At 37.8% G+C, this 24,807-nt stretch overlaps 1 protein-coding gene across 1 annotated transcript in view; it reads left to right on the top strand.

The window, feature by feature from the left end:
- The window catches only part of LOC122808501 (CXADR-like membrane protein), an 874,569-nt gene that overhangs the window by 762,362 nt on the left and 87,400 nt on the right, over positions 1 to 24,807 (top strand). Inside the window, exon 6 of the mRNA XM_044079457.1 lies at positions 14,079 to 14,141. Within this exon, the coding sequence (XP_043935392.1) occupies positions 14,079 to 14,141 (63 nt within the window). The remainder of the gene's footprint in view (positions 1 to 14,078; positions 14,142 to 24,807) is intronic.

Raw genomic sequence — 24,807 nt, forward strand, 5'->3', positions numbered from 1 at the left:
AAGTATAGTCACTACAGTGATCCTTGGGATGAACTGTCTATTACCCATCCACTCATCAAGATTTCTCTGGAACAGGGTTGGCTAGGTGCTCTGCATGAAATGTATGGGAAGTGTATTCCAGGGCATGTGCAATCTCTTGGTGAGGGTCCTGTCCCACAAGCATGTTGTGGTGATTGTGGTACTGAGATAGAGGTCTCTACAGTGTGTGGTGTGGATAGATTTATATGTAACATTTCTAAACCAGCTGGGTTAGACATGTCTTTCTAAGTCAAGCACAGATAGCTGCTAATTAGGTGATATGACACAGAACAGCTTAGGTCTGCTGAGTCTGTCTGTGTAGGATGTGTGTTTACTGCCTAGGAACCCCTTTGTGAGGTGCTTCTGTGGCTTCTCCAGCTGTAGCAGGTGTCTAGTGAGATACATGGCAAATGGGCGAAAATACTTGAGGAGTGCTCTAATGAGGGAATAGTAGACAGAGATCATTACCTCTGTCTTCCTGGATGCAAAATCCTTGGTAATGCAATGTGACATATAGAAGGACTTCCTGACCACAGTGGCAATGTGTTGCTTGAAGGAAAAGTTGCTGCCAACTTGTGTCCCCAGATCTATTATAATGCATACAGTGTTCATTGGGCTCCCATTGGTGTGGTACTTACTAAGAACTGAGTGTTTTACCAAGGGGGAAGAGGATGCATATTGTAGTGTCAAGCTTCTGTGCATGGTTTCCACATCACTCAATGGTTTCAGTGAGGCTTTTCTGTGGGATGTGTGCATTACTTGTGGAGTTAATGATAGCTTCCAGCTTGCAGTCCTCTGTGAACTAGGTCAGCCAGAGTTCCTCTGTGTTGGGCTGGACTCCTGAGAAGTAGATGCTTGACATAACACTACCCAGTACTGATCCCTGTGAGACTTCACTTGTGACTGCTTGTCAGTCTGACCTGGAGCTTGCCACTGTCATACCTGTGTGTTCTGTGAACCAATTTGCAAAACAAACAATGATATATGGGTTGATGCCTAGTGTGTGGGGTTTATCAGTAATCCCTCAATGAGGGATGGTATCACAAGCTTTGGACAGATTGATGTAGGCTGTATGCAGTGCCTTACTGTCATACAAAGCCCTGGTGACTCAGTCAATGACATCAACCAGGTTGAGCAGTCATGATCTTCCATTCACAAAGCCAAACTATGTGGGTCCAGACTTAAAAGATCACCTATATTTTGGTCAATCAGGTCCCCTGATGATGCGGTCCATACCCCTACATAGTAGACTTGTCAGGCTAAAGGGCCAATAATCCCCAGGGTCTGTAGATGTTACCCCTTTATGGAGAAGGATGACTGTAGCAGTGTGCCATGTTTGAGGGACAAAGCCTGAGGTGAGGCTGTGACCAGCCAAGACACAGATTTGCTACAAGGATACTTTGTATGTCATGTAGAATACAGCCATGGATATGATGTTGTCCCATGGCAGCTGTATTCTTGCCTGTGGACAATACAGATCTAACCTGGCCTGCAGTACTGCTGGGTGCCTGCCATTCATCTGCCATTGTGATTGCACACTTGTGGGGAGAGAGGGGGGTAAAGCTGGCACTGAATGTGTTGTCAAAGCTGTGGCCAATATGTGTTGCCTCAGGATAAGAATTAGCATTATGCAGTAACTTACAACACTTGTGTTGAATGCTGTGGAAGTTGTTGATGTAACTATCAAAGGCTTTTGTGATTTTTGTCAGTGTCTGCTGCATTTCCGCCTTCATAGAAGTCTGTAGGGGATTGCATGAGGGATTCCAAGTTGTGTTTGAGGCTAATAAGGGGGTTCAACAGTCATGGGACACCACCTTGTTCCACAACAGTGTCCACCTTCTGTTGTACACTTTAGCAATGGCAGGGGACCATCACATTTTCTCCCAGTGTTTGGAAGACAGTGTCTGGGTTCTGTTGGCTAAGGCTAATAGCATGCATTCATGTACCTGTTTGTACAGTGCATATGTGTATGATTCAACAGTCATGCAGCTATTTCATATTGCCATGGGTGCAGTGAAGCCATCCATCCCTGTTTTTATGGCTGCAAAGTCAGCATTGGACAGGTTTTGCAAGGTGGTTACCTTTGTGGGGTGTGGCTGGCATTTTGAGTTCCATGTTGATTACATCGATCTCACCAGATAGGGATTGACAACTGTGGATGAGCAACAGTCCCATATTTAAGTAGTCAGCACAGGTCAAGGTTATTGCATTCTCTACAGGGGGTTAGTATGAGCCAGTCTAGGGCATTGGAAATGATGAATTCCAGGAAGTGTTGGGCCACTGTACTGGCACTTGGCTACTTTCCCCAGGTGATGGAGAGGAAGTTGAATTCTCCTACTATGTCAGTGTTGTGTTGGACTTTCATAAATGGCAGGGTGTTGAGGAATGTGTGTTGATAGTCTAGGGACATAGATGTGGATCCATAGCAGGCTATGGTTTGGATTGCACTATTACCCCAAGGCAGTTGCACTGGAAGTATTTCCGATGCATTATGCTGGGATACTAGTCTGGAGGTGTTCCTATCCATAATGAATATGGAGACAACACCACCTGTGGAGGTGTGGCGTGATCCATGTTTGGGGGCCGACAGCTGCGGAATGCATTATAGCCTGTTACTGCAGGGCTGCTGTCTGCTGCTGTGACCCACCTCTCCATTACAGCAGAAAGGTTAATGTCCTCAACTCCGGGTGCTTTAAGTGACTGCATCCTGACAGTTAGATGTCTACTGTTGAGCAGCATGACCCTCATATTGTATACATGTCTAGCTGTTATGATTGTAATTACATTTGGAACTCTGCCTAATAAAGCATTATAGGGGTGGCAAGACACTAACCCAGTACCTGAAAACCCAGGGCTGACAGATGTATGACATCTGTGGCAAGTCATTGCGGTCTGTCAGTCATGTTATCCCAAGCAGAGAGATACTGGATTCCCTGAGAATGACACAAAACACATAAGCCAATGTTGCAGTCAATCATCTGTTGATAGTACTGCAGCATCATTCTGGGTGATGGCAATGTACTGTTCAGGGCTACTGTCACACCTGCCTGGACCACATAATCAGAGAATTCAACCATGCCTCTTGTCATGTACCCCAGGGAGGTGTGTCCCAGGTCATTCACACCCACATGGATACAGAGTGATACTTGTTGTTGTGGAGTCCCATGACTGGCTGTGTCATGTGTTGGATACTGACATGTGACAGATGTTTGGCTGTTACCTGCTCCATATTCAACTTAGTGAGTGGGATATGTGTATGCCTCAGTATTGAGTTACCTATGATCACTGTATTGTACAAGGTGGTTAGCCTTAGGACCTTAGGTTGAGGGGCACAATGTGTAGGTGAAATATGTATCCCTTGGCATGTGCCATGTCATGGTGTCTGAGTGGGTGTCTGTCTTGCTGGGCTGGGCTGTTTGGGTAAATGTCCATTGAGTGCCTCTGTGAAGGTGGGTATGTGGATTTTCACTGTATGTCATAGCTGTCAAAGTGGGTGTCATGTGAGCTATGTGTTCCACATGGTGTGGTGCAGGTGTTTATCTTATCTCCTTGTCCTGCTAGTCCTGTCTTTGCTGGAGAGTGCATATGTCCACATTAGGTGATATACAGGTAACTCTCACAGGTCTGAGTGTTTGGAGTTTAGAGGGGAGGGTTGTCTGTATACATGAGGCAGTTGCAACAGTGCCTCAGAATGTACAAGTGCACCAGGCTAATGTGTGAAAGCACATAAAAACTGCCCTTCAATCATGCCAGGAGGGGCGGATATAACTGGTAGGTACTAGTGCTACTTCTGTGATGAATAAGTACTGCTGATGGCTCCCAGGTGTGCCACACTTATTGTTGCAATAATCTGGTGAAGTGCAAAGCTATAATGCTATGTTAAGTGCAAGACAGAAAGAAATAGCATGATGTTAGGGTGAAAAAGAAGGCAGTCTGTCTGCCACCTGGAAATAGTTTACCTCAGCTGTGCAGTTATCAGCAGCTTTGGCCATTTGAAAATTCAGTAAGCTTTGTAGCACGTGTTGTAACTGTGTAACACTATACTAGCCATAACTAGATAGGCAGGAATTCTAATCCCAGTACTGGCAAGTGTGTGTGTGTGTGTGTGTGTGTGTGTGTGTGTGTGTGTGTGTGTGTGTGTGTGTGTGTGTGCGAGAGAGAGAGAGAGAGAATCATGTACTGTCTGGCTTATACCATTTTTGACTTGTGTACTACCCTTCACACTTCCCCTTGCCCCAATCTATGTAATCCACCTTAGATGTACCTTTGGATGAGGTGAAAATGTATAAGCTCTGTGGCATGTCTGATAACTGTGTAGCACTATTGTAGAAATAACTAGATAGGCAAGAGTTCTAATCTCACTATAGGCAACTGTTTGGATGTAAGTGTATGTTTGTGTGAGAAGCATGTAGTATGTGGATTATACAATTTTTTACCTGTTTACTACCCTTTACAATTCCCCTCACTCCAATTTAGCAGTCCTGTTGAGGTCATCCACCTTAGAAATACCTTTGGACAAGGTGAAAATATATAAACTGTGTGGCACATCTGATAAATGCGTAGCACTATAGTAGAAATAACTAGATAGGCAGGAGTTCTAATCTCAAACACTGTGTAGGTAGCAAATCCCAGAAAACATAGGACACAGACACTGAAGCTAGCACTTTCATCCACTTTTAATATGTGAACATCCTCAGAAAAACAAACCTAACTACCCACAATTCATTTATATACTAATTAAACAAATCACGACATACTTCTGAAATGACATTATCATATTTGTCTTAATTAAAAACTAATTAAAACAGATTTATAAATAACATATGTCAATACACGAAAGAAAAAAGTTTTTCAAGCAATGTGCAAACACTTGTATGTTCTAGTCATCCTTTTTTTACTTCTGGGATAGCAAAAAACATTTTTAATTAATAGTCTTGTTGAGACCGTGTGCTCTACCAGCTCCCAAATACAACTGTCAAAAGACTTCCTTACATTCTAATAAATTATTACTATTACCATTAAATTCTAACTTTTTTACATTGTCTATGATAAAAAATGGAAGTTTTTATAATTAGTGCAAACCTCTGCATGTCTTGCCAAGGAATTGATACTGTCTTTCTTTTTTATTGTTCATAAATTCTACATTTTAGGCATCTACTTGTTTTGCCTATATAATAACTTAGACAAGAGGAACATAGGGCAATATAGACCACAAATTCACTATCACAAGTGAAGTGCTCTTTGCCCCAGAATATTATCTTAACATGTTCAGGTTTTATAAAAGATGTATTACAGATAAACCTACATTGTTTGTAATAATTGCAGGTAAATGTGTCTAATGTCCTAATTCCCACTTGTATTTTGTACATGTCCCTGTTCTAACATATTTTTAATATTTGAAGTTTTCTTATAAGTAAACCTTGGCTTAATCCCAGTGTATCTTGTCAGATCTCTGTTACCCAAAATTATTTTCCAATTTTCTAGAAAGACATTTTTAATGTGCCACATTTCATTAACTATTTGCACTGGAAAGCACAAACATATTCTGTAACCTTGGTACTAGACTGGATTTCATCTGGGGTGAATTTTTATCAACTTTTACTAAAATAGGTGACACAAATCCACTTTTCAGTTTGAATACCTCTTGTTCTATCTTTTTCAACCATAATACATTGTATCCCCTAAAAATGAACATATATCTTAAAATGTCCAGTTCTTCTAGAAACACTTTCTCATCTGAAATGAGGCGACTTAGCCATATAATCTGCCCCTTAACAACTCCCTTTTTCATGTGAGGTGGATGTAAACTTTCTTTGTGAAGGTACTGATTGGGAAAAACTGATTTTCTAAAAATTCTACTTGTGAAGCTATTACTTGAATTATATGACAATTGCACATCTAAAAAGTTTATAGTAGTCTCACCATAACTATTCACACTAAAATACAAAAATTCAGTCATTTTGTTTAAATAATCGACAAATTCATTAAACCTTCCTTCATCTCCTTGCCATATAAAAAACAAATCATCTATATAACGAAAATATAACTTGATCTCATTAATAAAGGGGTATCTAATCAAGAATTTATCCTCCCAGTTTGCCATTACTAAATTGGCAAAAGCCAGGCCTACCCTTGACCCCATTGCTACTCCAGATGTTTGTTTATATAACTGATCATTAAATCTAAAAAAGTTATTGTCCAATACTGACTCCATTAATGTACAAATTGTATTGACCTTAGTTTTACTAAAATCTGTTTGATGTGTGAGATATTCCCTTAAATATTCTAACCCTGTTTCTTGATCAATGGATGTGTACAATGATTTAACATCCAGTGAGGCAAAGTGAAAATGTCCTTGTGGTGCTCTAAATTCTCTCAATACTTCCAATAAATGCCAAGAGCATCTCAAATAATGTTTAGACCTCTGCACTATGGGGTTGAGAATATAATCAAGCCATACTGAAATGGTCTCCATTTTGGACCCTTTCGATGAAATAATGGGTCTAAATGGTGGACTGACCATGTTACTCTGAATCTTGGGATGCCAAAAAATAATGCCATTTTTGGAGAATTGACTTGTAAATAATTATAACATTCATCATCTATCTCTCCCTGACAGTACAAATCAAAAAGTAACGTATCCAATCTTACAAACCTATTTTTGATTTGCCCAAAGTCCTCTTTTTCTAAATCTCAGTACAGGCAACTGTTTGGATGTGAGTGTGTATTTGTATGAAAATCATGTAGTGTGTTAGTTATACCATTGTTGACCTGTGTACTACTCTTTACACATCCCCTCACTCCAATTTAGTAGTCCTGTTGATGTCATCCACCTTAGAAGGACCTTTGGACTAAGTAAAAATGTATAAGCTATGTGGCACATCTGATAACTGCGTAACACTGTAGCTTAAAATAACTAGATAGGCAGGAGTTCTAATCTCATTACTGGCAACTGTTTGGATGTGAGTGTGTTTGTGTGAGAATTATGTAGTGTGTGGGTTCAACTTCTGTACCATCCTGTACACTTCCCCTCTCCCCCTGTTGATGTCATCCACCTTAGAACTATCTTTAGAGTAGGTAAAACTGTATAGGCTCTGTAGTGCATCTGATAACTGTGTAGCACTATAGCAGAAATAACTAGATAGACAGGAGTTCTAATCCCAATATTGGCAACTATGTGTGTCCGAGGATCATATCTTGTGTGGCTTATACCATTTTGATGTGTGTACCATACACGGCTGGTGACCACCTCCCACTGCCATTACTTTATATAGTGTGGTAACAGCATCTGCCTCACATGCAGCAAGTTAAACCATTGTACACTCCTCTGTACAGGTGTGTCTGGAATATCCAGATGTTTGCAAGCTAAACGTGGCTGGAAGTGGTCTGTGGGCCTTAACAATTCTCATGTATGTGATATTGTAGCCAAATAGGCCATAGTGAGTGTAGTGCCACATATGGCAGCTTCAGGTATCATACTTGACTGAAACAGCATGCTGATATGACATCTGCCACCCTCTCAGGTGGCCAGCCTTGTAGGTGCAATACATGAGTCCAGATGCTTGGTTTTACAAGTGAATTGTTCATGTTACGTGTGACATTAAAGATTGGAAGATGTATGGACTGACATATTGTGGTCCCAATTTGTATGTATCAGAAACACCTTGCATCTTAACAGGGGTGTGTACACAATTTATATACACTGTATATCAATAATGTGCCACACATGTCCCTACCTTAGGCAGTTTGTCCAGCTCATTTTGCTGGCCTCTGTCCAGACATTTTGGCACTGACAAGTTGTGAAGTATGCTACAGGAATGTTGACTTCATGTCATATAGGCCCCAGTGGTGACCACTGTGATGCAGTGCAGTGAACCCCACCACAAGTGGACATGCACATAAAACAATATAGCTATTACATAAAGCAATATAGCTATTACTAATAGTTGTGTGCATGGTAAATTGCATGTCCTTCACATGCCTGGGGTATTGCCAGGCCACAACAGAACAATCATGTCATAATTACCAGCTTCAGGCTGCTGTCCCATAATTAAACCAGAGGGTCCTAGGTAGTTGTGAAAGGGAGGTATTGTCAGCAGACTCACATGCAGCCTTGGATACAGGATGGATGCAGCATGTCTTCACATTTACAGTACAAACCCCAGTAATACACAGTTTTTGTCCTCACCATAGATGTGCACCTCTGTGCATTAGAAAACCCCATCCACAACTGTATTCAGACCTGACACATGGATGTAGATACGATACAGATACATGTATGTCTGATACATTAGTGTACTAATCCCCACTGGGTGCTTACTTGCATGCTCCCTGTCCATTGTGTGGGTGCCACCCACCTCTAGCATGTTGGCCTCTGCACCCTGATGTTGTACAGGGGTGTGTACCCCAAGGTTGGGGGAGGCTCATATGCTACACAACTTGGATTATTGATTTGTAAATAATTATAACATTCATCATCTATCTCTCCCTGACAGTACAAATCAAAAAGTAACGTATCCAATCTTATAAACCTATTTTTGATTTGCCCAAAGTCCACTTTTTCTAAATCTCAGTACAGGCAACTGTTTGGATGTGAGTGTGTGTTTGTATGAGAATCATGTAGTGTGTGAGTTATACCATTGTTGACCTGTGTACTACTCTTTACACATCCCCTCACTCCAATTTAGTAGTCCTGTTGATGTCATCCACCTTAGAAGGACCTTTGGACTAAGTAAAAATGTATAAGCTATGTGGCACATCTGATAACTGCGTAACACTGTATCTTAAAATAACTAGATAGGCAGGAGTTCAAATCTCATTACTGGCAACTGTTTGGATGTGGGTGTGTTTGTGTGAGAATCATGTAGTGTGTGGGTTCAACTTCTGTACCTCCCTGTACACTTCCCCTCTCCCCCTGTTGATGTCATCCACCTTAGAACTATCTTTGGAGTAGGTAAAACTGTATAAGCTCTGTGGTGCATCTGATAACTGCGTAGCACTATAGCAGAAATAACTAGATAGACAGGAGTTCTAATCCCAATACTGGCAACTGTGTGTGTCCAAGGATCATATCGTGTGTGGCTTATACCATTTTAATGTGTGTACCATACATGGCTGGTGACCACCTCCCACTGCCATTACTTTATATAGTGTGGTAACAGCATCTGCCTCACATGCAGCAAGTTAAACCATTGTACACGCCTCTGTACAGATGTGTCTGGAATATCCAGAAGTTTGCAAGCTAAACATGGCTGGAAGTGGTCTGTGGGCCTTAACAATGCCCATGTATGTGATATTGTAGCCAAATAGGCCACAGTGAGTGTAGTGACACATATGGCAGCATCTGGTGTCATACTTGACTGAAACAGCATGCTGATATGACATCTGCCACCCTCTCAGGTGGCCAGCCTTGTAGGTGCAATACATGAGTCCAGATGCTTGGTTTTACAAGTGAACTGTTCATGTTACGGGTGACATTAAAGGTTGGAAGATGTGTGGACTGACATATTGTGGTCCCAATTTGTATGTATCAGAAACACCTTGCATCTTAACAGGGATGTGTACACAATTTATATACACTTTATATCAATAATGTGCCACACATGTCCCTACCTCAGGCAGTTTGTCCAGCTCATTTTGCTGGCCTCTGTCCAGACATCTTGGCACTGACAAGTTGTGAAGTATGCTACAGGAATGTTGAATTCATGTCATATAGGCCCCAGTGGTGACCACTGTGATGTAGTGCAGTGAACCCCACCACAAGTGAACATGCACATAAAACAATATAGCTATTACATAAAGCAATATAGCTATTACTGATAGTTGTGTGCATGGTAAATTGCATGCCCTTCACATGTCTGGGGTATTGCCAGGCCACAACAGAACAATGATGTCGTAATTACCAGCTTCAGGCTGCTGTCCCATAATCAAACCAGAGGGTCCTAGGTAGTTGTGAAAGGGAGGTATTGTCAGCAGACTCACATGCAGCCTTGGTACAGGATGGATGCAACATGTCTGCACATTTACAGTACAAACCCCAGTAATACACAGTTTTTGTCCTCACCATAGATGTGCACCTCTGTGCATTAGGAAAACCCCATCCACAACTGTAATCGGACCTGACACATGGATGTAGATACGATACAGATACATGTATGTCTGATACATTACTGTACTAATCCCCACTGGGTGCTTACCTGCATGCTCCCTGTCCATTGTGTGGGTGCCACCCACCTCTAGCATGTTGGCCTCTGCACCCTGATGTTGTACAGGGGTGTGTACCCCAAGGTTGGGGGAGGCTCATATGCTACACAACTTGGTTGTGTGTTGGATGACAAAGAGAAATGTAAAGTCATTTGTATGATGTGGTGATGACTGTACCCAAGGGTGACAGAGTGGTCATTGCAGCAAATGTCAATGGGCATGTTGGTGAAGGGAACAGAGGGTCTGTGGAAGTGATGGGTATGCATGGTGTTAAAAGGAATGCAGATGGTGAGATGCTATTGAGGTTTGCAAAACAGATGGACATGGCTGTGGTGAATATGTACTATAACACGAGGGTGGAGCATAGGGTGAGTTACAAGGCGGTAGAAAAAATACACACAGGTGGAATACATGCAATGTAGGAGGGCAAGTTTGAAGGAGATTGGAAACTGTAATGCAGTGAAGGGGAAAGTGTATTTAGGTAGCATAGAATGTTGGTCTGCAGGATGATCTTGGTGATCAAGAAGAGGGGTGTGTGAGTTCAGCAGCAAGGATCACATGGTGTGAATTGAAAAAGGGTAATCATGAGATGGAGTTCAAGGAAGAGTTAAGACAGACACTGGGTGGCACTGTCAATTTACCACATATCTGGTTAAGTACAGAAGAGCTACTAACTACCACTAGCTACTAGAGATACTATGGCTAGAAAGGTGCTTGGTGTGACGTGGATGGAGGAAGTAGGACAAAGAGACCTGGTGATGGACTGACGAAGTACAAGACAGTATACAGGGAAAGAGGATGGGGAAGAAGGAGTGAGACTGTCAGAGAGATGAGGAATGTAGAGAGTATGAGGAGATGAGGTGCATGGCAAAGAGAGATGTGGAAAAGGCTAAGGATGAGGCATACGAATAGTTGCATGACAGTTTGTGAATTACTGGCTGGTTGTATTTCTCTTTGCTATGTAGTTGTTTTGCTAAGATGTTGCTGTATATCAGGCCATTGTGTGCAGCCTATCATCATTTTGTAGCAGTGTACTCTTCACTTATTTATATGGACTGTGGGGGGAGGGGTATATGTGAGTGTCATGCTGCCCCAGTTATGGGTGGTCTATCAGCAGCATATGTTTGTATAGGCATTTTGGGATATGTATGCATATATATATATATATATATATATATATATATATATATATATATATATATTTAGGTTCACTACAGAAGACTGAAAACCCACTAGACCGATGCCTGTAATCCTGAGACCAAATACCCGAAAGACGAGAAGACTAATGGACCACAAGCACGAAATTTAAAATATCGGACGATCAACACACATACAATGCACACATACACATACAAGCAGTGCCCCCCAAACCCAAACAAATAATCCCACAATATAGTTAAGCACACCTCCCCTACTTTAATATTCTAACTCCAAGATCGCACAAACACGCACACAAGGCAAACTCACACCCACACATTACAGTCCCTCACACAAACACACCACAGTCACAACACACACTAACACACACTAAAGCCCCTCACAAACACACTTACACACAGATACTTGCCTGAACCACAACACCAGAAGCGTTAACTGAATATCCCTTAACATCGGGATTTTGAATTTCGTGCTTCTGGTCTTTTGGTAATGTGGGGTATCGGGCTTCTGGTTTCGGTAATTTGGGCATCGGGGTTCTGAGTGTTCGGTATTTCGTAGAGGACCCATATAGAAATATATATATATATATATATATATATATATATATATATATATATATATATATATATATATATATATATATATATATATATATATATATATATATATATATATATATATATATATATATTTATATATATATATGTGTGTGTGTGTGTGTGTGTATGTATATATTTGTATACATACATATATGTATATACCTCAGTATTTCTTGATAATATATCTATATACTGTTATACACATATATGTATCTCCATACATATCTATCTCTCTCACTATGTATATGTTTCTTTATATATATATATATATATATATATATATATATATATATATATATATATATATATATATATATATCTATATATATATATATATATATATATATATATATATATATATTTGTAGATACCAATCCTTCCTAATTGCACAGTGTCTCTTCCCTATTGTAAACTGGCTGTAAAGTAGGGTATGTTTGAGAAAACATCCTAAAACCATACATCTCAGATGGCTTACTAGTAAATTGCTCTGACGGTGGTGTGCAGGGTTCTGGGTTCAAGTCCTGCATGGTCTGTTTATTTTGCTGCTAGGCAAAACAAGGACTGTTGAAAAGAAAATAAGAGAATTTGTGAGATTCAAAAAGCAACTTTTTTATGTGAGGAAGGGTATAAGGTATAGATGTGATGGCTAAGACAGCAGGTTTATTGTGGGTAGAGAAGAAATTAAAGAGAATTCAGTTAGGACTAGTGTCAATTTTTTGCCTTAGCTTGGGTGATGATGGTGTGATTTATGTGTTCTCTATATGAGTAAGACTCCCTTAAGGTTAGGGATCATGGTGGAATTTGTAATAAGGTATGAGTTGTTAGAAATTATGAGTGTTGCCTTTTAGCCAGGACACTTTCATAGCTGGCATGCCCGGGTTGTGTTTAGTGATGAAGACATTAATCTGGTTCAATTTGTTTTTCACGGTTGGAACATTTAATTGAGCACAGGAGCATGTACATTAGAATGGGGGTGGATAGCCATGGGTACCTGAATTTGATTTGATATCACCAATTAAAAATGTGGAAGATTAATGTAAGAGGAATTGCTATTTTGCTCAAATTGAGGAATTGCTCTTTTGGGCTACATATACAAGCCTGTGGTGATATACTGTAATTGTTTGCAAGAAGCAAGCATAAACTGTGATTTGGCAAAAAAAAGTGAAACGCTGTGTTTGTGTCTGTAAAGGTGATGAGGCTGAATTGAAGGGCAAGTCTGGAATGGGACTGAAGATGTACGTGTGGGGTGTGAGGGAATGTTCATAGTATGAGTATTGCATGTGCTTGGCAATTAAGGGAGAGTGATGACTTTAAAGGGAAAGTAGAAGTACTGATGTGCTACGTAGGAACAAAGAGAGAAATAAAATTTTTTGGAGATATGTTAGATATTGTTATTTCATAGGTAAAGTGGTGGGGTTGAATCTTTAAGGGTAGGAGCATGTGGAAAATAGCTATGGAACTAGGGTGGGGAGATATGAAAAGAAAAAAAAATCTTTCTTCCTTTTTTCTGTAAAGTTATTGATGGCTATGTTTCTGTCATATGTGTATCTCTAAATATTATGAGAATGCAATGGATGATATCAATGATGCACATTTTGATGATGATCCCAAAAGAAAACTCACAATCATTTCCTGATAAATGTCATAACATCTACCTTAATTACCAACAAATCAGTCCAGCGAGGCATCGGTTAGACATCTTATGGGGGGGGTTGTATATCCCCCATTGTACACTGCAGCATCACTCTTGGATCGTGAATCCAAGCAATTAATACGGGGGGTAGAACCCACAGGACTGAAGCAGAGTCTGCTGCCTGCTAAAGCACAGAAAGTATATTAGCTTTGATCTAAGTAATTTGTCAGCACTGGAGATTCCTGCCAGAAGCATTCATTATTTAGTAATGAGTGAATGTGAATTATTCCAGGTAAGGGTAAAAAGAAGCATACACAGGTATAAGTAGGATGCTGTACCTCCAAGTTTAAGTAGTTGTTAATGTTCTTTAAATATTGCATTGTAGAAGTGCTAATTGCACAAGTCAATGTCATCTGTGACTTCAAATACAAGGCAATACACTCATTTTTGACTTTTGTTTTCAACAGAGACAAATTCATCTTCAGAAAATGCAAGCATTTCAGATGGCCACACAAATGTGAATACCAGAAGTAAGGAAACTTACTTTGATCCATATATTTTTATTCATTGTTTGGCATCGACACATTTCATCTTTAATTTCCTGCTTATCTCAATATAATCTGGGTCAAGGAATTCAGCAAGTAGAATTAAGGAAATGAATGCAGAGAAAGTATAGAGAAGAGTAGCTGAGGAAATGAATTCCAAACTGAAAGCTAAAACTTCATGGTAGCATGAAAAATAATGTTTCATACAATTTTATTGAGCAGGTGGAGTGAAATGAAAAAGGCATGAAGTGGGCAGTACTGAACAAATAGCAAAGCAACTGAATATTTTAAAAAATCACTGGATAATTAGAAAAGATGAGGCAGAATGGGAGATACAAGTACAGGCTACAAGCTGCAGTTATGGGCAAATTAGATAAGTCATCAAACTTGTCCTGCTGCCATAAGTATGTATGTCTGTAATTAGTCCTGTTCCATCAGTTACCTCTGGTGGCTTATTCCCATCCTCTTGTTGGACAACTTAATGACATGGTAAAAGGGTGCATACTTTTAGTCTCATTGAGAAAGATGCAAGGATATAAACATTTCATCAAGTTAGAAGGTTCTGGTGACCACAGATTTCACAAGGATACTAGCAGCAGAACAGATGTGAGCATTAAAATTGTGCCTAACCTTCAACAGCAGCCTTCTAAATGACACAAGACACTACTTTCCAGAACTAGAAAAGTAGCTCAAGGTGATTTATAGAGTCCAGCTGTATATACTGTTTGCAAACAAAGACATTGGAGAAGAAGAAAGCAAAATCTGGAATTGCAAACTAGAAGGTTGAGATAAGATATGGTGAAGTATTTTTCATTGTAGGTTTGCAATTTATCACAAAGGTATTAAAACGAGGAGAATAGATGGGCAAATATGTCCTTATCTGTTATCAAAAATCTGTTTCTGTGCTGTTATGAAATTCCACGTTGTGCTCATTCATTCATACATTTATTAATTCCATTGTTCATTCACTTGTCCGTGTGTAACAATGACTTTATTTACACATTTCTTTGTATGATATGATGTTGATAATTAATGAAGAATCTGAATGTCTTAATATATTCTCATTTTGCTACCGGTAGTAGTACTGTTTACATGAACTGAAATGTAGGAAGGGTTAAGATAAGTGACTTGAGCCCTAGTATTTAACTATAAATATAAGAAGAGTTCATGATATGAGTAGAGAAGACCAGGAACTGAACAAAGCTAACTTGCTAGAGGACAATTCAAGTGTGTGTGGTAAGAGGATGGCTGTACTAATGAAGACGAAGCTCGTCTTTAATACTGTAGTACTGGACTTATTCAGAATTCCAGAGGAACTTCAATACTCCATCATGGATATAAGCATGAAAAACATCACTTGAGAAGTGAGTTGTGTAACCATATCTTTACAAACGTTGAACAGCACTCACACTTAAATTAGTGATATAGCTTAAAAATATAGTGGTTCATTTGAACAGGTAAAGTCACTGATGCCATTATGATAGTATAGAGCATTCTATCAGTAACTTCCACACCAAATGAAAAAGCCTGTTTCTCTCTGACTGTTTTCTGCTAAAAAAAAAGAAACAGTCAGGTTTCTGTTAAATTTGACATGAACATTTGATAGATATTTTAAAAATTCTTGATTGGTTTCTGACCTACCAATCTCAGACAGCTTTCATTAGTGATAATGTAGGAAGGACTATGGAACATTTAACCTATAGTTGCAATATAGTATTAAATAAGCCTTGAGTGGAAGCAGGCTGGTCTTGCGTCTGCATGCATCTGCACAGAATAACATACTTTTATCCTCCTATATAGTAATCTCAAGCAGTGCTAATACTTCAAGGTTCAAATTAGGTGCTAAGCAATGTCCTGTTTCCTTTATGTACTCTGTCTATCTCTCATTCTATTTTTCTGGCATTTATTTTTAGCTCATATTGATTTTCTCCTTCTCCACCATAGTGTTTTGTGCTTTGCAATGTTTTTCATGAACAAGTGCAAAAAGTATTCTTCCTTAAATCTGCTGGTGATTTAGTCTCTTGCTAACATCTCAACTTTAATGTATTCCTCCTCATTTAGGTTATTTCTTGTTTATTCATTTAACCAGTAAGTGAATTTGTCAAATGGCCATTTTCAGCCATATCTGGGGCCAGTAGACAGAAACAAACTTTTCAAAACAGCATTTATAAACGGATTACCTCCCAAGTTATATTTCAAACATTTTCATTCCAGCAACATTATTGCCAACATTCAGTAGTTGCTATAGTTAGACTTTTATGTAAATGTTATCTACACAAATCATTGTATTATATGGAAGGATAATTTATTTATAGTTTATAGTTTAAAACAAATGATGAAAAACTGCACCGTCCAAAGGAGACTGTTCGTCACAATAAGAAGTAATGAAGAAATAACACGTCCAGCCTCACCACAGAAATGGAATAGCAAAAACGAGTCCAAATATATTGTAAAACTTTAATAACAGACAAGCGCTTTCGCGTATGAGATATACGCTTCTTCAGATCATAAAAACAAATGAAACTGAGCAAATTTATATACGATAGCAGCATTTCATAATTAAATTAAATTAAGTTAAATTAGTCAAACAATCAAACAATATACAATCAATCCATTGCCTAATTATTCAATCACTAAAGCAAAATCCTTCTCCAAGTAACCACACACAAATCAATGTATATAAAACGTCTCCTAAATATCCCCAAAACAATGGAGAAAAAAAAAAAAATATATATATATATATATATATATATATATATATATATATATATATATATATATATGTGAAAAACCTAATATTATTCACAATATTATAAAATATATATAAAATCAGAACTATATAAGAATGCTTTAAGCACTGCTGTCATGGCAAGAACCACATTTCTCAATAAATAAATAAAAAGTAAATAAATGAATAATAAAATATCTAAACATTTGAATGAATGAATAAATTAATTAATACATACATATAAAAAGCAATATGTAATCAACATATATCAACATAAAATGATAAAAGATATATTGGCCTAAACACATTCATTTTGCATTCAAAAGTCAGATCTTATATAAAAGTAAAAATAAGTATTAATGATTACAGTATAATACTGTTATAAGCATCTAGCTCATTTGATATATTGAAACAAATTATGCAAAGAGCATGGTACATCTTTTATCAAAACTCATAGAAAACATATAAGATATGTAAAAAATATATATATGTGCATACATATATATATATATATATATATATATATATATATATATATATATATTTATATATATATATATATATATATGTATTATGCAGATGCCAAAAATAAAAACAAAACAAAAACAACCAATAAATGTGACATAAAAATAATAGTTATCACTACCACTAGGCATTATTATCTACGGGAAGCTAGAAAGGACCTAATGGATACATATGCATTTAGTCCTGGTGGATAATGGCCCCTTAGCTTGAAAATCTATTCAAGCTCCCTTTGTTCTAGATAGTTCATATAATCTCCACCTCTATCACCAGAACTAACAATCTGTAAAACCCTAAATACAAAAGTGTGATCACTATTCATGGAAATGTGTTTCGCTAGTGCATTAAGTTCATTCTTACATCTGTTATCATAAAGATGATTGTATATTCTCTGTTTAAGCTTCCTTTTCGTTAGTCCTATATAAAATGCGGAACATCGCTGACAAGTTGCTAAATAAATCAGCCCAGACGTCTCACAAGAGGCATGAAATCTTGGGTTAAAAGAACAATCCAGTATAGGATGTGTGAAACCCTGCTCATTTGAAATATATTTACAATAATTACATTTCCTGCATGGATATGTACCTAATTTCTCTGAGGTCCTAATATTCAATGAGTTATTAATTATTGGGTTCGTGCATAATATCATTTTCAGACTTCTGTTGTTCCTATAGGTGAACCAAGGAGTATGTCCAACTATTTTAGCCATCCTATCATCAATGGTCAGTACGCCCCAATTCCTATTAATAATACTTCTAATGGCTGTACTATCATTGGTGTAGGTTGTAATGAACTTTAACTTTTCCATTGGGTTGTTCTCACATTTATATTTGTTAACACCATCATAATACTTATAGGTGGTCATAATCTTTAGACTCTGATCATCTCCAGTGACCTGGGCCCTCACTTGTTTAACCATGTTGATATCATAGCCTCTATTAACAAAAATTTTCTCCAGCTTATCAAATTCTATCAAGAGGTCTGTATTGTCCCTACATAACTTCAATAATCTTTTGAACTGACTCTTCACTATTCCTTGAAAAACATAACGAGGATGCATGCTGTCATAACGCAATATGGCGTTCTTCCAGCATTCCTTTCTATGAAGAGTAGACGTTAATCTACCTCCCTTAATACTCAGACAAACATCAAGAAAACTTACTGATTCATAAGAAGTCTCAAATGTAAATCTAAGGAAGCTATTGGTGGTTTCCAAATAACTCAACAATGAGTTAAATTCTGATAAAGTACCATTCCAATCAATTAATACATCATCCACGAAACACCTATAGATCAAAGCCTTATTGAATGACTCATGTGTAAAGAGAAATTCTCTCTCCCATTGATAGACTACCAAATTCGCATAAGTGTTAGCATAGGGGGTGCCCATAGCCATGCCTGACTGCTGTAGGTATAGGCATCCCCTGAATGCAAACACATTTTTGCGATAATATCAAATCCAGAAGCTGACAGATCAAAATTTCTTTATTGCGATCTATATGGGTAAAAGATTGAAGCAACATTCTTATGGCCTCAATACCCTTATCATTAGGGATGGATGTAAATAGATTCTGAACATCCATTGTAATTAAGAGATGTTCCCCTTTGCGTAATTCTATGTCTAAACTATCTAATAAATCCAGAAGCTCATAAGTATCTTTTAGTATAGTAGGAATATCAGTAACAAGTGGTCTCAGTAGCTTTTCCAAATAAATCGAAATGTTTTCTGTCACCCATTTGTCACCAGAGACTATGGGTTGTAAGGGGGGGGGGGATCTACAGCCTTATGCATTTTAGGTAGACCTTTTATAACCGGCGTCTTAGGATGTTCATTGTAAAAAAAATTCATATAACTCTTTGGTTATTTGACGGCACATCAACAGATCGTATAATGTATCATTAACTTCTTTTGTTATCTTATTAAACATGATGTTATTAATTTTCACATAAGTACTGTTGTCACTGAGCATGTTGTTCATGAGAGCTATATAGTTCTCTGTGTCCAACAGCACTACACCCCCTCCCTTATCTGCAGGTCTTATGGTGAGAGATGGTTCAGTAGAAAGTTTATGGAGTGAGCGTCTCTCCTCTTCACTCATATCAAAATATAAACATTTCCTAGTCCCATTAAGAAAATACTCATAGATATCCCGCTCACATAGCTTAATAAAGCTCTCAATATGTGCTGGTAGTGGAGGGGAAAAAGTGCTTTTACGCTTACAAGAGAAATGTTCTAATGTATTATTATCAACATTAACATTCACTTTATCATGGAAATACAACTTTAAAGCAACCATTCGTCCAAAGGCATGCAAATCAATCATTAAATCATGCATCACTATGCCCTGCGATGGGATAAAGGACAAGCCTTTATCTAGAATGTTAATGTCAGAAGGAGTAAGCACAAACCTGGACAAGTTGAAAAAAAGGTGTGCTATTGGCTCTGTCTTCTCCTCTGTTGTTGCTGATTTTTTCCCGAGAATTTTCGCTTCCTTCTGTCCCAACTCCTCGAGCGGTCTCGCTGAAATGTAGTTTTCTTGATGGGAAATGGTAAAAAATGATTATTGTCACCAACACTTTGTTTGCGTATGGCCCCTAATTCCCTCTGTACTACAAAGTTACGATTAGCTTCCTGGTTTGGTAAAGGGGTAGATGCTGTTGCTTCAACACCCCTTGGTGAGGGCAATTCGGGAGGAGTAACAAAAGCAGTATCAGAGCTGCAACCAGAGTTGGAGGCTCCTTGATCTACTAGAGAAGGAGCAGTTAATTCCGTAGCGATTAGCGTAGTATCTGTTGGCGCTACATTTCGAATGGAGTTGCCAGCCAATGCAGCACAATCTACTCTCCTCTGCCAAACGAACACGCCCCCTGTTGAGAAATCTTGGTAGTCACACTGTAATTTTTTGTGTTTAATTTGTTGAAGCTTGATAGCATATAAATCCACCTAAGTGTAAATATTCTCAAGTTTCTTTGTACATGAGTCATTATTGAAGCTATCGCGAATCTCACTGTTCAATTTGGTTACCTTAGACAGCAAATCATGTTCAATCGGTGTAAAGTAGTCTATGATTAACTGTACATACTTAAAGCTGGCATCCAGATTGATCTCTTGCCATTGTTTAAGTAAAGCTGGATGGCTCTCCCCATAGGTAGGCATGCAGAGAACCCGCATGCCTCTGGGAACGAGCCGAAAATGCAAACAAGCCTCCATATGTTTGAGCTGCCATACAAGGCGTTGTAATCTGAATAAGTCATTCTCAAGTTGTCTAGTTAGAGAATTAAAGTGTTCCAAGTTATCAATATCATTATTCAAAGATATCGGAGCCTGTACCTGCAAATCCAGAGCCAATAAAGGATTGCTGTTGCTACTGATAATATTGGTCCATTTATTAGTTGTCAAGTTGGTCCTCGGATCCGGATTGTAGTCAAGTTCCACATTCACATTCACCATACTGTGTGGAAGGGCAGTTAAAAAGCAGGAACAGAACAAATGATGAAAAACTGCACCGTCCAAAGGAGACTGTTCGTCAGAATAAGAAGTAATGAAGAAATAACACGTCCAGCCTCACCACAGAAATGGAATAGCAAAAATGAGTCCAAATATATTGTAAAACTTTAATAACAGACAAGCGCTTTTGCCTATGAGATATACGCTTCTTCAGATCATAAAAACAAATGAAACTGAGCAAATTTATATACGATAGCAGCATTTTATAATTAAATTAAATTAAGTTAAATTAGTCAAACAATCAAACAATATACAATCAATCCATTGCCTAATTATTCAATCACTAAAGCAAAATCCTTCTCCAAGTAACCACACACAAATCAATGTATATAAAGTGTCTCCTAAATATCCCCAAAACAATGGAGAAAAAAAAAAAAATATATATATATATATATATATATATATATATATATATATATATGTGTGTGTGAAAAACCTAATATTATTCACAATATTATAAAATATATATAAAATCAGAACTATATAAGAATGCTTTAAGCACTGCTGTCATGGCAAGAACCACATTTCTCAATAAATAAATAAAAAGTAAATAAATGAATAATAAAATATCTAAACATAGTTTATAGTTTATGAGCTTGCTTTCCTGTACTAGCCAAACATTAACAGCATGTTTATCTGTCACATTCCTATTTACTACATTTCCACAATGTTCACTCTCTGTTAATCTGACTTTATAGAGTTTCTTGTTTTTTTTTTTATAATATTAGTGTTATAACTATTTGCTTAAAACTTGAACAGAATAAGTTAAAGTTAATATGAGATAAAATAGTGTAATTTTGAGTTTTGGACTAAGAACAATACAAAATGGTTGATAACAGATATTTGACATTTTATCAAATGCTGTCTGTTGGAACTCTATCTTTTTCCTCACAGTGTATCATATCCTGTATTCTGCCTTGTTCTAACAATCTAGCAAGGCTAGAATTTCCACTCTGTGATATCTTAAACTTCTTGTATTAGAGGTGACATGGTATATGTACAGATCACCCTTTAAGGGCATCAGGTGTTTCACCTAAATGGCAATCCTGAAGGTCCACAACTTTTTCTGTTAATTCTTTTTATGGACAATTTCAGGCCAATAACACCAAGCCCCACTATCCATGTGCATGCATGCTTCTGCATTCTTATGGCATCATCAGTACAGCAAAAGTAGAATGCTTGGCTAACATTTGGAAACACAGGGTTGTTGTACCCAATTGATATTCATAAAAAATAAGGTGACTGCAAAATATTCCAACTAACAAACTAATACAGGCAGAAACATGCATGTCCACAGCTAGTGGGGTTTGGCTTTATTGGCCTGAAATTGTCCATAAATAGACTTAAAAGAAAAAGTCATGGACATTCAGAAATGCCATTTAGCTGAAACACCTGATGTCCTTAAAGGGTGATTTGCATATATCACATCACCTCTAATATAAGAGGTTTAAGGTATGACACAGTGGGAAGTCTAGCTTTGCTAGATTTTTCTTTTGTTTTTTAACCATCTGGTTTTTCTGTGTGTCCTTTTTACTCATTGTTTTACTGTGTACTAACAAGGAAAGGTACGTAACATGGTAGTTAGTATGATGAGCTGCAGTTCTACAGATTTATACTGATTTCTGACCTATCCTGTAGAACAAACTAGTGATGAAACGTGTGTGTGTGTGTGTGTGTGTGTGTGTGTGTGTGTGTGTGTGTGTGTGTGTGTGTGTGTAAAACCAGTCTGTTTAGATGCATTTTTGACTTACTCAAAGTTACTACTCAAATGAGAAATTCAGAGGTTCACAGACAATAAGTCTCATCAGACTGTATACATGCCCAGTATTCATAGGTGAATGTCTTTCAGAGTCTAAGACAGGAGGCAGTTTGGCTAGGTCACTGTGAGGGTCAGAGATTTAATTTCTTTGAGGCCACTGGCAGCTGGTACAGAGGATTAAGGCAGTCAACTGTAGTTCATGTAGAACATGGTTTGATTCCCTCAACCCTCATTTCCCTCTTGTGTGACCTTAAACAAGTCACTTAACCAGACATTGCTCCTGGTTTGCCCCTGAAAAGAGATTGTGTGTCCAGTGGACCAACCTGATTAACAAATGTGTATTTTTATTATTACTTAAATCACTATTGTAGACTAAATAAAAGTAAAAGCCACTTTCATTTAAAAAATACAACATCCACTTGTAGGGGTTTACCTTTCATACCCCTTTTAGTTAAATATACTAATTCCATGATTATATCATCTTGGGGAACAGGAAAACATCTTGCTGCAAAACATCTAATGTTGCATCATATTTTAGTATTTCACAAAAGCAAAAATTAATTACATGATAAACTGGCAAATGAGATACACAGCTAGGCACAAATTCTAACAACAACTAAAAAAAGTTCTATTGTTATTATTATTATTATTTTATTATCATTATTATTACTGTTATTATTATTATTATTTCAGAATTAACCGGTAAAAAATAGAATACAGGGTTCCTTATTTTTTTTCAGTGAAATGGATATTTACAATTATTTCACTTATTGATAGTGATGTCAGAAAAAATAGCTTCAGTAAAACAACATGATGCCACTCTGGGATACAAATTAGGAATCTATTCTGCTTGTTCAAAAAAAAGAATGGCTATCTTGAACCTACCACTCCAAAACATATTGGAGTGGTACCCAATAAAGAAGCAGAGCTGGCAGTGGTAACTGGTTAAGTTGGAAATGAAAGTTACATTTTACACCCTGCCAAATGAAGGTTTCTATTTTCACTGCTGTTAAAACTTTGTACACAGTAAAAGAAGTAATAAGATTTATAGTCAAGTGTAAGCATGCAACTAAGGAAGAATGAATTAACTGGTATAATATTCGGGCAAGATGGATACTAGAGACATGGTGCCCACAAGTTCCACAAACAGGCATGTACTGAAAGTTTTGGCAGGCCTCTCAGCTATTGACATACAATTAACAGCATGGCTGAACCATTTTGAGGTTCAGTACTCAAGTATTATGATGTCAAACATCTTGAGGTTCAGATATTCCTGAAAACATATAATCATCATCATCATTGAACAAGCCAAAGTCCTTCACTGAACATCTTTCCCTCATTTCAAAAGTAATCTAGAACTGAATTTGGCTAAAAGATGTCCACACATGAATAAAAATGTGGAAGTAAATAGAGTCATTCAATTATTGTTATCATTTTGTAATTGGTAATTGAAAAGAAGTGTTCAGGAAAATGAATGACTTCACTATAGAGAGAGAAATGTTATACCACAATGACATAATTGCAAGATGACAGAAAGACTAATCCTAAGCAATGGTCACCAGAAATAGCCCGTATTTTTAGAAGATTATCTGGCCAGTTAAATTGCTACTGAATACACTACCTTTGCAGGAAAAGGTAGTGCTAAGTAGTTTTAAACCATGTATTTCAGGCAGTTTAGGGGCTTTTTTGCCATAAGGTTGGATACTGCATGGCATGCTGTCTTGGCATTAAGAGACCTACTACTTTTCTCCTCAGTCTGCATTGGTATGAACTACTACTGCAGTCACGCTGTCCTGTCCTGGGTTATTAGTTCCCTCAGACTTGTGGGGAGGATGAGGATAGCACTGCTGGTAGGCAGGATGGGAAGGAGGCTGCAGTGTTATCCACCCCACATCCAGGGTTGATCATTGTATGGGCTGCAGCTGGGTTGAACTTTACTGCCTAGAGGTTGGAGGCACACAGTAGGTTTGTTGCAAGGAGGTCTACTCTGCTCCTGCACACCCAAACACTCTACCTTGTGAGGAGTGAGGATACTTTTTTATCTTATCACTCTTATTTATGCCAAGTATCCAGTCTTCCAGCACTAAAGACACAAATTAATGTCGGTTGTCTAGAATGTAGTTATGCTTTTATC

Source organism: Protopterus annectens, chromosome 8.part0, assembly GCF_019279795.1.
Source record: "Protopterus annectens isolate FY-2018-M chromosome 8.part0, PAN1.0, whole genome shotgun sequence".
Taxonomy (NCBI): domain Eukaryota; kingdom Metazoa; phylum Chordata; order Ceratodontiformes; family Protopteridae; genus Protopterus; species Protopterus annectens.